The sequence below is a fragment of the Caretta caretta genome, chromosome 5 (assembly GCF_965140235.1).
Source record: "Caretta caretta isolate rCarCar2 chromosome 5, rCarCar1.hap1, whole genome shotgun sequence".
In the NCBI taxonomy this organism is placed as follows: Eukaryota; Metazoa; Chordata; order Testudines; family Cheloniidae; genus Caretta; species Caretta caretta.
Window position 1 is genome coordinate 70,614,678 of NC_134210.1, and position 15,559 is coordinate 70,630,236.

At 38.2% G+C, this 15,559-nt stretch overlaps 1 protein-coding gene across 1 annotated transcript in view; it reads left to right on the forward strand.

Moving 5' to 3' along the window:
• Positions 1-15,559, forward strand: part of MAN2A1 (mannosidase alpha class 2A member 1) — a 213,761-nt gene that overhangs the window by 120,752 nt on the left and 77,450 nt on the right. Inside the window, exons 10-12 of the mRNA XM_048849432.2 lie at positions 3,081-3,266; positions 7,183-7,297; positions 10,663-10,730. Of these exons, the coding sequence (XP_048705389.2) occupies positions 3,081-3,266; positions 7,183-7,297; positions 10,663-10,730 (369 nt within the window). The remainder of the gene's footprint in view (positions 1-3,080; positions 3,267-7,182; positions 7,298-10,662; positions 10,731-15,559) is intronic.

The window sequence follows — 15,559 nt, forward strand, 5'->3', positions numbered from 1 at the left end:
TGAGGCAAATTGCCTGACTGCCAATTTTGAAGAGACAGACACCAGGGCAATTAGAAGAGCACAGGTAGGAGCACTGCGCATCAGAGAGGCTTTGAAAACCAGTTTCATGACTGGCCAGGCTACAGTGTGACAGTTGTGTTTGTTTCTCCTTGATGCAAATCCGCCCCCTCTGTTGATTTTAATTCCCTGTAAGCCAACCACCCTCTCCCCTTCGATTATGGTTGGCAAAGGAAATAAAGTCACTGTTGTTTTGAAACCATGCATTCTTTCTTTATTAATTAAAAATAAAAAAGGGAGATAACTGATAAGGTAGCCCGGGTGGGGTAGGATGCGGTGGGGGAGGAGGGAAGGACAAGGGCACATTGCTTATTGTAGCCACACAACAAATCAAAACTGTTTGAATGACAGCCTTCTTTTGCTTGGGCCATCCTCTGGAGTGGAGTGGCTGGGTGCCTGGAGCCTCCCCCCAGTGGCATTGGGCGTCTGGGTGAGGAGGATGTGGAACTTGGGGAGGAGGGCAGGCGGTTGTATAGTGGATGCAGTGGCGGTCTGTGCTCTTGTTGGCTTTCCTGCAGCTCCACCAGACGCTTAAGCATGTCTGTTTGCTCCCCCATTAGCCTCAGCATTGCATCCTGCCTCTTCTCATCACGCTCACTTAATGCTTTTCTGGTCTCTGCCATTGAATGCCACCATGCATTCAGCTGTGCCCTATCAGTGTGGAGGACTGCATGAGCTCGGAAAACATGTCATCGAAAGTGCGTTTTTTTCACCTTCTAATCTGCGATAGCCTCAGGGACGGAGATGATAGCGGGAGCATAAAAACATTTGGACCTGCAGAGGGATAAAAAGGGAGAGTAAAATTTAAAATGATACATTTCTGAGAATAGAAGGGAGACTCTTTCACAGTGAATCAAGCAAATCACAGCAGACAGCACATGTGCTTTAGGTACAAGGTCACATTGTGTCTTTTATATTGAGCGCCTGCCGGTATGGTGACACATCACACATGGCTGGGCAACAGAATTTGGTTTCCAGGCAGCCATGGTAAACCAAAGGCTTACGCGGGTTTGGCTTCTAACACCTTCATAACATGTGGGAATGTTTTCAAACTGCAGCGTTCTCCTATCCCATAGCAAGCAATGCTGGTTGGGTTTGCCATTTAAAAGGAGGGGCTGCGGTTTTCGGGTGGATGTGCAGCACACACCTCCCCCCCATCCCTCTGCGTGGCTATTCTCAGGGTTGATCCCTTTTAGCCAAGCGCAAACAGCCCAGCATGAATGGGGTCCTTTTACTGTTTCCTTGCAAAAATTCTCCTATTTCAACCAGGTGACCATGAATGATATCATTCTCCTGGGGCTAACACAGAAAGATAAAGACCGAATGTTTCTTCAGTGTGACCAAAACCCAGGACCGTTTGCTGCCATGCTTTGTGCTGCAATGATTCCAGAATACTTGCTACTGGCTTGGCGTGGTAAAGTGTCCTACTGTGGAGAACGAAATAAGGCAGCCCTCCCAGAAACCTTCTGCAAAGGATTTCAGAGTACCTCCAGGAGAGCTTCATGGAGATGTCCCTGGAGGATTCCTGCTCCATCCCCAGACACGTTAACAGACTGTTCCAGTAGCTGTACTGGCCGCAAATGCATCCCAAGTCTTCAGGGCAAATCAAACATTAAACGTTGCTTTTAAACCCCGTACTGTAGTTACAAATGTGCCCTCACCAGAGGTGCCTTCTCCGGCTTCAGGGTCGGGGATCCCGCCTTGGGAGGGTATTGGCTCTAGGGTGATGAAAAGGTCCTGGCTGCCAGGGAGAACAGATTCACCAGTTGCCTGCTGCGCATTCTCCTCCTCCTCCTCTTCCTCATCCACAAAATCCTCCTCCATGTTGCAGGTGTCCACGGACAGTGGTGGGGTAGTGGTAGGGTCCCCCTCTAGAATGCCATGCAGCTGATCATAAAAACAGTATGTATGGGGCTCTGACCCAGAGCGACCATTTGCCTCCTTTGTCTTTTGGTAGGCTTGCCTGAGCTCCTTGACTTTCACGCGGCACTGCTGTGTGTCCCAGTTGTAGCCTCTGTCTATCATGCCCTGTGTGATTTTGGCACATATATTAGCATTTCTTCCTTTTTGATAGGAGTTCTGCCTGCACAGATTCTTCTCCCCATACAGCAATCAGATCCAGTGTCTCCCATTCGCTCCATGCTGGAGCTCGTTTGCGATTCTTGGGGGACTGCATGGTCTGCTGAGCTCACCATGCTGGAAATGAAATTCAAAAGTTCCCAGGGCTTTTCCTGTGTACCTGGCTAGTGCATCGGAGTTGAAAGTGCTGTCCAGAGTGGTCACATTGGAGCACTCTGGGATAGTTCCCAGAGGTCAATAAAGTCGATTTGCATCTGTACTACCTCAAATTTGACCCAGAAAGGTCGATTTTAGCGCTACTCCCCTCGCCGGGGAGGAGTACAGAAGTCGATTTTAAGAGCCCTTTAGGTCAATGGAACAGGGTTGTTTGTGTAGACACATTCATTATAAAATCGACCTCACGTGGCTAAATTTGACCTAACCCTGTAGTGTAGACCAGGGCTCAGACAGTTTGGATGTGTTGTCATAATCTTTTACTTTGACTGTTGTGTTATTTAGGAAGAAATTAGTTTGGGTTCTCAATGACCAAACTAAGACCCAAACAGAGGTCTTAAAAATTAAATAAGAGTTCATGAATACTGCATGCAATATATACAGTATGTACCTTTTGAGAGGAGTAATTCTGTTGGTTAAACAAGTTGTGTGTTCTTGAAAGTTTAATTTTTCTTCTGTGACAGAAGGTATCCTGAATGCATCCATCTAAGGTATGATCACTGATCATTACAAATTTGTGCAAATGAACTTCTTTATTGCTTTATTTGTAAATAGTGAATTATATTGTAATTGACAAAATTTAACTTTTAGTTTAAAGAACCTAGAGGACCACTTTTAGGGGAAGCTGTGAAAGCGCTGTGGTTCATCTCTTAAAGTGTGTGTTTGGCTTTGTGTGTGCATGTTTGTGTGTAAACAAGTAGCTCCATTCATTTTTTTCTTTGATTTTCCAGAGCTGCTGAGATCCTTTATTCTTTTGCACTAGTAGAGTCCAAAAAATATGAAAAGATGAATGCATTTCCTTCAGTGGAAAATTATAAATTGCTGACGGAGGCTAGGAGGAACCTAGGACTCTTTCAGCACCATGATGCCATCACAGGAACATCTAAAGATTGGGTAGTTGTGGATTATGGAACTAGGTAATATAATTTAATGAGTACATTTAAATATTTACATTTATTTTCTCCTGTGTTTTTGTTATGAATATACTGTATTTTTAATATAGCTACCAAAATATATACCACTGAGAAAATATTACTGCTACTTTGTATTTTATATATTCTCTTCTATCTCAGCGTATCCATATAAAGTAGGGAAGTAGTTCCCCAATTTTGTAGAGTAAGAAATTGAGGCACATAGAGGCTACAATGTGCACAGGGGTTTTAAAGGAAGGTTGAAGATAAAGCCTGCAGCTTGTGCCTTAACCACAGGGCTATCATTCAAAGCAAAACTAGATACTGCTGCATTAAGTCTCTGCCACTGTTAAGCACTGATCAAGAAACTTGATGTTGACTAGGTATTATGTGATTATCTTAGTCTTTCCCACTATATAACTTCCTATCTTCAACCTGGGACATCATTTTCTTATTACTATGCTTATTAGCTCATTTGTAGATTGATTCTTTGTCAAGTTTGGAAGTGAATAACTTTCTCTATATTTTGATAGAATAATTTATAATATTCTCTTAAGTAGTTGCAAAGTAGAGATATTGCTTTTAAAACACCCCTACCACACACACACCTATAGCTATATGAATGAATGATTCATTCAGAACATGTTTATGTACAGAAAATATGAAAAGTAGGTACTGGTGAACTTGCTGAATGGATGTCTTATTGATAGAGAGAGAATACTATATTAAATAAGCCAATGCTTGAAATAATGCCCTTAAAACACTCTTCTGTTTCTGACTATTACATTCAGAGAGTATATTTAAAAAAAAATCCTCCAAACTTTCCTATCTGCTCTCCATGTGTATCTGTGCCATTTGGAAGGTAGGGAAAGCTGGATCAGTCCCAATTTAGCATTAATTCTCCAAAGCATGGAATGTGAAAGAGTTCAATATTATATAAATTATATACTTCCTTTTATCTCTATTTATAATATAAGAAAAATGAGGCACCCTTCTAAGAGATCACTTGAATTCAAATTCTTGGTGTTATCAGTATCACTTGATTTGCTATGGATGCCTATAAATTAATTCTTCACTGATTGTCAAAGGGATTATGGGCATTCTAATTAGAACATCACTTGTTCCTTTAGGCTATAACTAGGTTCTGGCATTTCTTGTAATTGCATTAAAGTCAATGGGAGCTGCTGGGTGTTCAGCACTCTTGTAAATCAGGCCAGTTCTTTAGATGCCTTAATGCAGATTTAGAAATTTAACTTGCGGTACCTATGCTTGAAAATCTTGGCTTAATCTTCTCACATATGTAGATCTACTAGAAAAAGGCAAAGCAAAAAAGTCTGATTGACAAGCTTGGATAATCTTGATCCATCAGTTATGGGGTTACTCTGAGACAGACTAAAATAAATGGACATTGCCCTAGTAATGAAAAATAAGAAATCAAAATGAAAATAGCTCTTTATTCCGTGAGATGAGGAAAAGATAAACAGTAGAAATCTCAAATTAAAAAAGAAAATCTAACAAGGCTAGAAAGATCTGTAGCTCACGAAAGCTTATGCTCAAATAAATTTTTGTCTCTAAGGTGTCACAAGTACTCCTTTTCTTTTTGCTTCCAGCATGTAATTGATTGAGGAATTGGGAAGGCTCTGATACAAAGAATAAACCCAAGAAAGACTGTTTTCTCCAGAGCATAATCCAAAGGGGACCTCAACAGTTCAGTGAGATAACCAGAAGAAGATAAAGCTAGAACTAGACAGACAAGAGTGAGGGAACAGTAAGACCATGCAAATATTTTGTGTTGTATTGCAGGTAGGAAGTATGCCTTCCCCTTCACTGTGGAAGATGATAGAGAGCAAATAAGTGCCAAAAGAAATTATGATACCAAAATAGGCAAATTCATTAACTTTACACTGTCCAAAGAGCTAAGATTTTGTATGGTTCCCAAAATGGAAGTATCTTGAGTCTCCATAATAAATGCAGTGTTGACATCTTTGGGTGCATGCTTCCTGCTTCAAATGGTTAGCATAAAGAAGCAGTCCTCCAGCATGATACGTGATGATGATTTGTCTGCAGCATTAAAGACTTTTTGCAGCTTCTACAGACTTTTCCCAAGCCATCCTATCATGGCATGATAAATTCTGAAGTTCTTCAGTGCAAAGGAGAAGAGGATCAAATGAATTCTACAAAAAATCAGCTCCAGCATCATATTTGTATCTGTGCTATTCTGCATTCTCTCTGCCTTACAGTAGGAGTTATGACATCTAACGTAATGCAAGATCATGAGGTACTGAAAAGTGAATACCCAGGCTAAACAATTAATAGCCACATCAAAATATTCAAGAGTCAAAGTGCATGGACAGCCTTAGAAAATGATGACTGAATAGTTGTCGGATAAAGACAAGCAGTTACTTCTATCAAAAAAACATTAATAGAGCAAATTGAGGCTTATATTTTCTTCCCAAAGCCTCACCGTGACAACAGAGAATCAGTGTCAGGAGAGCTTTGACATTTTATTTGGATAGAACAGAAGACTTTAGGAATCTCCTAAAACAGCGGTTTTCAATCTTTTTTCATTTGAGGACTCCTAAAAAATTTAGAATGGAGGTGTTAGACCCCTTTGAAAATCTTAGACATAGTCTGCGGATTCCCAGTGGTCGGCAATCCACAGGTTGAAAACCACTATCCTAAACTGTTCCTCTCAATTGCAGAGAGATCCAAGGGATCCGCAATATCAAATCAGAGACTCTCCAAATGGATATCAAACTGTATTAACTACTGCTATAATGCCCACAATCTTCAATCCCTGTCTGGAGTCCAAACTCCTTTCATGAGATGTTTCCACTTCTGTAGCCTTCATCAGAAATATGCAGGGCAGAAACTTGGGCATCTGCCCATATGTTTTTAAAATATTATCCATGCTCATCATCCCATGCCATATTTGGCTCCACAGTATTAGCATCAGTTATAGATTTGAATCTGAAGCCCCATTCCTCCATCAGCGGTACTGCTGTGGAGTCACCTACAGTGGAGCACCCATAGGGAAGGTGAAGCTGGGAAACCCAACAAAAAGCTTATCTGGGTAGCGTCATTCACGATACTGCTGATTACGTGTTCGATATGAAGCCCAGAATAGGTAACACAAGTGCTGTATTTAAAAAACTTTATGCAGTATGGAAGTCCAGTGTGATTAGCAAAAACATCACACTGACTGCTTATAAAGATCTTAAGTATCATCTTCTATGGAGCAGAGTCCTGGAAAAGTAATTCTATCCCATGCAAATTTGACACAGCTTTCAGTGCAGTTGTCTGCATAGACTATCCAAAGTAAAATGAACTTATTATGTAATGAAAGATGGCTTAGAATGGACACACCTACATAAAAGGCAAGTAGTACCTAAGAAAGTTGGACATATTTTGGACATCTTTTAAGAATGACTAGTAACATGCTAAGTAAACTGAAATTTATTTAATGGAGATGGAGAAGTTGACCTAAAGGCATGCTCTGTAGTACAATAATGGCTGAAGCAGCATTATTGCAGCTAAATATGAAAGAGCTAGACACAAGAGCCCAGGGTAGGGATGATTGGGGCCATTTGCCTTCTTCCATATGCTTCTGATAGTGTGGCAAGGATGGTGATGATTTTTGGGTGCCCAAATTGAGACAGGGTAAAGTAAGGGTCTAATTTTCAGGAGACAAGTGCTCAGTATTTCCTCAAAATTAGGGTCTTTCAAGGTATCTCAAGTTGGGCACCCAAAATAACTGGTCATTGTTGGAAATTTAGGTCAGAATAAAAAAATTAGACTCAGCTAAAGCAATACTTTTAATAGTTAATAATATTTCTATATCCTTTTTTTCCAAGGGTCTTATAATGGCTTTTTATAAACATATAATCTCAAAACTAGTAACAATTGAAAATTTTATCAACAGGCTTTTCCACTCATTAATGAATTTGAAGAGGGTGATCATTGACTCTGCTCATATTCTTATCCTAAAAGACAAAGATACCTACATCTATAACCCATCAACTCCGTTCCTTAAGATGGTGAGTTGTCCTACTTATCGTTTTTGTATTTTTTAAAAGTTATATGAATAATCTTTTAAGACTAATGATGAATGATGTGGAGAAGTTCAACTTCTACTCTGAAAATTAACTATGTAAAGATTGTCCCTTCTTACTCAACAGATCTGGTCTCTGTATGTAGTTAGAATTACAGGTGGTGTTGACAGCAAAAATAGATTTTACTACTTATTGCAGTTGGCCCTGCAGAACCTACATAGCTGAAAGTGAGTGTACTGGACTCTGTTTCATGTGCATCATCAACAGAATTTATCTATTATCCAATTATCTATACCTGTTGCTTGTGAAAATTGATGATAGTGAGGTTGCACAAGTGTAACTGTAGGCCTAACTTGACTTGTAGGTCATAATTACTTATGATGATGAAGGGGAAAGAAAGAGCCCATTCTGAATCTGAGCCCAGGTTGAATCTGCAGAATTGGAATATAGAACAGACATATTTTTATTTGTAAATTGAGAGAATTTGATATGGGAATCCACTGAGGAAAAATGAGCTCAAAGTTCCTGCAAGCCATTTTTGAAGTCACTTTTCAGAAGAGAAACACACTAAAGGAATATATTTAATTTAAAAAAAGCAAATACTATAATTTTTTTAGTCCATCTCTTTTAACAAACTATATTATTCCATACCAAAATCCATCTTAAGTCTGTGCCTTTGCACATAAGTGTTACAATGCAGTCTCTAGTTACATGGTCATATGACGCTTAAATAATTTAATATAATACATGAAAATGTTTCTACAATCAGCAATGTGCATAAGTAACATCTTGAAATATTTTTTCATTCATATATACTTACACAGTTTTATTTTCACATATCTTTAATTACTTGAACTTTTTAAGGCACATATTAATTTGGTCAGTATCTATGTCATCACAGATCCAATCAAGAGCATCCTCATGGGGCACTCATTACTCTGCTGAGAGAGGAATCCAGCTTCTAGATCCCTGAGGGCAAGTCCACAGTGCAATCAAACACAGCTGGCCCTTGTCAACTGACTTGGGCTTGGAGGGCTTGGGCTACAGGGCTTTACAATTTCAATGTAATCATCTGGGCTCGCGTTGGAGCTAGGTAACCTCTCCCCTGATAAACCAGCTCTCCTGGTTGGGAGCCAGTCTTTTCTCAAGAGCGATTACATTTCAATGGTTGTGCACGTAACAACTCTCTTTTACTAGACCTTTGCCACCCACCTGTGGAATTCCAGTCCAAGATGGGGGCAAACAGACCATAGAGAAGGCAAAAAGTACTGCACATTTGAAATGAAGTTTGCAACTTGGTAAAGATACATACAGAGTTTATTATCTAACCCAGGATTCACAAATTGTGCACACAGATTTCCCAAAATCATTACTTATGTATTAAGCTTTTTGCTGGCTGGAAAGTAAATCCCTGAATGCACTTCCAGATTACATTTTAACAGTTAATTGTTACATATACTTCAGGCAATTGCTTCCTCCCCTGAATTATATTTCAGGGCAGTTGTGCTGTGCTCATGCTTCATGCTGAGTTTTCAGTATTACTCTTCTATAGTCATGTAGTATAATAGGAGTATGTTTATTACCATAACACATAAGAGTCCTAGTCATGGACCAGAGCCCCATTGTGCTAGGCACTGTACAAACATAGCGCAGAAAGATGGTTTCCCCCCCTTACAATCTTATCAGACAAGGGACAACTGATGGATACAGAGACACAAGGAGTACAAGGAAACAATGAGTCTGTATTGGTCAGTGTGGTAGGCAATAGTCTCTCCACACCAGTGGCATAACCGTTGTCAAATTTCTTTTGTAGACATCACGGAAATTCAGAGTTTTAAGGAGTGATTTGAAGGAGGATAATAAGGTAGCTGTGTGGATGTTTTATGGGAGCTTCTCTGAAGCATGAGGGGCAGCATGGCAAAAAGCACAAGGGTGCTTCTTTGAAAATGTAACAAATGTGAGTTATGGAGGTGGGAGTCAACATTTTGATAGTAAATGAGAAATGATAGGTAGGGTGGGGATATGCTACGGAGAGCTTTCAAAATGAGGACATTTAAATTTGGTGAGATAGAGAAGGGGGAGCCAGTGGATGGATGCAAAAAGAGAGGTTGTCACAGATCCTAGCTGAGCATCTCTTCCAAGCATTTCTTACTCAGACCTTTAAGAAAATAACTTTGGGTAAAAACCAGACATGGACAATTTCAGCCATAGAGGTGAATTTTTGAGAATATTCTGAGTAATTGAAATTAGAGAGTTCTAATGAAAGCTATTTTACTATTTTTAAGTATAATGGCTGCTACTCCCAGTATAAATAACCTATAGGTGTGAACTTATCAAGTCAGTGTTAGAAGAGGTGTGTTTTGTTTATTTTATTATATTCATTCACATTTTTAGACAAAATGGAGAGCTGTAGGCCACAACCCTTAATGATTTACTAGCAGTAACACAAAAGTTACTGCTTATGTAGTAGTACAAAAACTTACCTTCTTTAGGCTGTGACCGTTAGAGGGTGACTAGATCATAAGGGGGAGTTGTACCCATGGTAGAGGGTAGCTATATAAAGACTCCTTGTGCAAGGACAGGCAAACAGTCTTAGCATTTTATAGAGAGACTCTAGAGTTTAGGAAATAAACCTGTTTTTGAAGGTGCTTACTGCATAAACTTACACTGTTACTGACATATACTGGCCTGCTGATGAACCAACACCTCGTTTAAAAAAACCCCAAACCTTAATTTATCTGGATGCCCACACAATCCTCCCTTCTCTTCTTTTGTGTGTGTGTGTGTGTGTGTATACTTGGGTGGTGGAGCAGGGAGAGAATAGTTTGTTGAATTCTAACAAAGAGTAAACCTATGGCTTCTGCAACTAAACTGTAGGACTATAGTGCTTGAGAGGGTGAACCTCCAGCAATAGAAAGTTAATTTCAACGTACTGAAATTGTTTGTAAACCACACCAGCTATATTAGTGATTAGAATGTCTAGTACACAGTTGTAGAAACGTGTATAGGTGTCAGTGAGTGTGAAGGTTGGGTATAACAATAAATGACTTAATGGGAACAATGATTTCAAATTGGATGAATAAGTATACATTTTTCCTTTCTATTAAAATCTATTTAGACACGTATGTTCATAATCTTCTTGTTAAGTACAGGTTTGGAGATGATTATCTGGTGAAGTGGTGACTAGTGTCTTCCTGCATATTGTGGTAAATTAGGTTTCATTGGAAGTCGCTATTGGTGTGATGTAGATAGCGCATTTTTAAGTGTTGGTTCTTCTAAAACTGAAATGTATGATTTTTAGTTTGATCTATGTATATCTATATAAATTCAAAGTTTTTTTTTCCCTGTAGGATGATGTTCAGTCCTCACAAGATTCTCTGCCACGCAAGACAGTTATAAAGCTGAGTATACAGCCAAGGTAAATAATGCATTAATACGCAGTATTTGAAAGTTTCCATATAGCAATGTCTCTTCTGCTAATCACTTATTTTCTTTAGTGTTTTTAACTTTTGTACAATTTATTTTGTTCTAAAATAATTAGTTTTGGTAAAATTTTAGTTCATGTTGAATTTTCCAAAATTAAAAATATTACCCATTTTTAATTGCACAATGGGAGTTTCCCACTTTATTCATGCTAAAAATTAGCATGAATGGAATGCTAAGATTGCAAAATAAAGCATTCAAGTAGAAAAATTCCAAGATTTAAATATTTCTCTCATACTACTATTTCAGCTACAGCTAGCCTAGTAATTATACAATATAACATGCATTTATAGCACAACAGTACCTGAGTTTCCATCTAAAAAGGAAAATAAGAATAGAAAATAATATGTATGTGCAAAGTGGCTAAGTTAGCATTGTGGGAGAAACACAATAGCTAAATGCTGAATTTCATATCCTTAAAATTTCAACTGCAAAGCTGGAATGTTTTCTTTTATTACTGCATCTTTCTAACATATTAACATTATTTTTTTAAAAAATCTACATTTATCATTATTATTATTTATTATTATACTTGATCAGGATTGGAGTCCCATTGTGATGGATGCTGTACAGACACATGTTGTGAGTCCCATCCATGCTCCAAATGGGTTACACTCTAGTTTAATCTGTGTGGACCCTTCTCCTGCTCGGTAAAACTTCCCTGGTACGTTTTAATCCACTCCCATTTCAAAGTGGAGTAGATTAAAGTGCACTCTGTAACTTCTAGTGAGCAGTGGCAGGGTCCACACAGACACATAGTGTGCAGTAGGCTAATGTAGGTAGATTTGAACCCCAGCTTGCCATGAACTAGGTAAGTTCTCAGAGGAAATTTTTCCGTATATACATCTTACATTTTACTCCACTTAATTTCCTCATGTTACTCCTAGTTATTCCTGTGTATACCATTCTAAATAATTTCTCCCTCCTTGATATTTGCACATTTCAAATATTTGAACTACTCATGTCTCCAGCCACAGTTGTGTATTAGCCAAGATATACCTGTTTACTTCTTTTTAGTATTAATTCTTAAATCAGTTCCACTAGCCCAGTGTTTTGTTGCTCTTCTTTGAACTCCCTCTAACCAGTTAGAAAGATATCTTACTGGTAGTTGTCCAGAATAGAAGTAATATCAGCTAGCTGTACTATAGCTCTGTGTTCATAGAATATCGTAGAATATCACGGTTGGAAGGAACCTCAGGAGGTCATCTAGTCCAACCCCCTGGTCAAAGGGGTTAATGTTAGTTTTTCATTGGCCATTCAAAAATGTGCTAGATGCCATAGAGACACAAGACATGCCCCCTGCTCCGAAGAGCATGCAATCTAAATTACTCATGAGGTAATGAAGAGGCAAGAAAATAGAGGTGTAGAAGTGAAGGAGAAGAGTTTAAAGAGGAGTGTTGCCATCCTGTTGTTTGACAAGCTACATCTCTGGCCCTTTTTTGTTTCCATATCAGTTTCAAAGTCATGTATAATATGACGTCCTCTAACACAAGACTTGATATCAGAGGTTTAGTAAAATTCAGTTGTGTTACATCTCTTGACTGTTACCAGATGCTTTATAATTGATCAATAATGTATTAATTATAAATATGTACTGTTTATTCACGGTCTGTTATCCTGTAGATGTTTAGTACATTTTTTTCTTTTCATATGTGTTCCAATATTTTAGCAAAGATAGATTCATTGTTCTTTTCCCTAATGGAAAACTGGCACTATATTTGGTTTTCTCTGGTCTTCCAGTGCCTCTGTGTGGCGCATGATTATGTTAAAAATAGTTAGCATTCAGTGTATTTTTTTTAAACCTTAGGATTCATCCAGACGAGCTAATAAATTTATATGTTCAAAATTTTAAAGCATTCTTGTATCTGCTTGTAATGAATGATGATTGATACTGATTCTTTATTCCTTACCAACTTTTTATTTTTCTTATTTAATACAGATATAAAAGTGTCAACTAGAAGTCTAGTCAGTTTCTAAAATGAGCTAAATGTAATTTCAGGTACTAAAACTGATTTTTAAAAATGTGTTTTCTCATCCTTGTTGCCTGTAAAAGATGCACACAAACAACAAGGAAAACTAACTAGGAGAGCCAGGAAAGCTGACTATACACAAAACTGGTATATTGAAAAATAGAATTTTTCTCGAATCATTATCATAGTTACAGATAATACCTAAGCTTATAATTCAGCTAGAATTCTTTAAAAAGAATTCAAAATCTGTCATTTGAATTATTAGTTAGTTCTCTCTCATTTTTCAATGAACCTACCTTTTTGTACTTTCCTTCCATAGCTATTTCTATATATCAGTAATGTGTAAAAGGTCATCTCTCTTATTTTGTGATGCCACAACGGTTGGAATGACACACCCAGATTTCAGTAGCATTGGGCTGGTAGCAGGCTGTTGGCACTGAAAGGCTTGTGACTGATTGCACAGATTCTATGGAGTCCAAGAGGATGCCCTTGTAGTTGTGTTCTCCCCCATTCTTAGGAAGCCATTTACATGGGGAGTGGAAAGCTAGAACCCACAGGAGTTCAAGGGAATGAGGCGGGATTGTGGCATCCAGTTTTCTGAAGGAACATATAAAGAGTACAATCTCCTAGGAAGGGGGCTGCTGCTGCACAGAGAGAACTACTCTCCATTCCCTGAAGGAATACTTCATATGTATGTACTTCTGCTTGCTTTTTTTGTGGTGTGAACTCTTTTTTTTTAGAAAGCAGATACGGGAGCTGAGGGCCTTTGAAGATACTTTTCTTTGTATTGGCACTCTAAAATAGTCAGGCCTAATTTCCAGAAGAGATTTTTTTTTCTTCTATACAAAAAGGATTTCCTGTTTAAGGAAAGTTGTATGAAAGTGTAGTCTAGTATATAATTCAGCTCTGGACTTCACTCCCTTTTTCAGAGTCATGGTTTGAACTTGAGGTCACACTGTAAAGCCTTTCTATTTTCTCAGGATTTCTTTTATAGAATAGTTTGATGGTATGAATATGCTGAGCAGGTAAGAGCTTTTTATTGTGGTTGTGGAGTTGAATAGATACTGATAAATTAGAATTTCTGTATGGATTTTGAAATGATGTGCAGGTGCTTAGATCTTGGAATACGTGCTTTTTATCTAAATAAATGAGTAAACAAACAAGACAGGTCTCAAAAGACATATGACCAATATCATTCATTCGTTGTGTCATAGTACTGAAGGAGAAGTCCAGCGAGAAACCCCAAAGGCGTTCAAAACTTCACAATCAAAAAAGAAATCCATATCCAAATAGACCTTTAAAGAAGGGGAATAATGGCATGTATATGAGTGGGATGGGAGAGGAGGCACACTTGTCATGTGAGAGAAACATTATCGTGATAAACCAGAACCCTTTTTCATAGATCTATAATAAGAGTTGAACTACCAATCCATGGGCTTTCATTGTTCTTGTCCTTAAACCATTCTACCAAAAGGAAAGAACACATTATTCTCAGGTGGAGGTGAGATATCTTTGTTTGGAATCAATCTGCAGTAAGCCCTTACAGCAGCTGTATACACTGATTTTTTGTAAACACAGTACTTGTTGGCTAAGACTGAATTCTTCATTGGCTCACTAGCTTCTTTGGTGAGATTTATTAGTGCTGAAAGCTGCCTTGATACAAAAGCCCTTGGTATAAAGGATGGTTGTTAGTTCTGTGATCAAAGCTTTGAGGAAATCCTAGTTTTTCAGGCACTGATGGTGCCAGGCAGGGTGGATAAAAATCAAGGATTAAGAAAAAATACAAGATTTTTAAATTTTAAATTAGGTACATTTTTATTTTTTTAAATAAACCTATTTAAACTTGAATTTGAAATTATGACAACCTATGTTAAGGCCTCAACTTACTATAATTTATTAAAGTAATTTATATAAACACCTGACATTGTATGATTAGTGACATGGCTTGTGTGCAAAGGTTTTATTTTACTTCCTTTGAAAGAGATGAGGAACAGTTCTCCAAGGAACTGTTTTTTAGTAAGCAGCAGAGGGTGTGCACTCTTTAGCAGAACATCCATTTAAAACAAACAACAATATTTATCTGTAGCTGACATCTTGGCTTCCTCTCCAGATCAGACAAAAGGCAGATACCCGAGGAGAGACCAAATACTATTTTCTCAACAATAATACTAACAATAAATAATGATCTAAATGAAAAACTAAAATGTAATTTTTGTAAATAGTGTTAAATTATCTAAAAGTCTGCTGACAGTGAACAATGGCCAGAGATCTATTGTGCAGGCAGGAAAGAAAGGAGTTGGGACCACATGTGATGTAAACTTGGTTAGGAGCATCTTGTTGTTCTTCAAGATGAGTGTCCCTATGGGTGCTCCACTCTAGGTGCGCATGCACTTTATGTGCCTTTGGTCGGAGATTTTAGGTAGCAGTGCCTGTTCAGCCCACACATGCACCCCATGGAGTCTTTTGCTCTGTACAGTGGCTATAAAGAGCTGTGGGCAAACCACCCTATCTCTCCTCTCAACTGCCTTGCCCTGAGATGGAGCCTCAGCAGTGTCTGAGTTGAGCTTACCTCAACTGTATTTTTTTTCTCTGATCTAACTAGCTAGTTTAGTGTTAGTACTTTAGTGTTGGCTTTGTATTAGTTAGTTGTAGTAATTCTATAACTTAAAACAAAATTAAAATATTTAATTTTTTATTCATATATACATATATATTGTTATAGTTTTAGTGTAAGGACCGTTGTCCTCTCCTCTTTATTTTCTCACCTTAGGAGAACTTAAATGCTGGGAGGGCA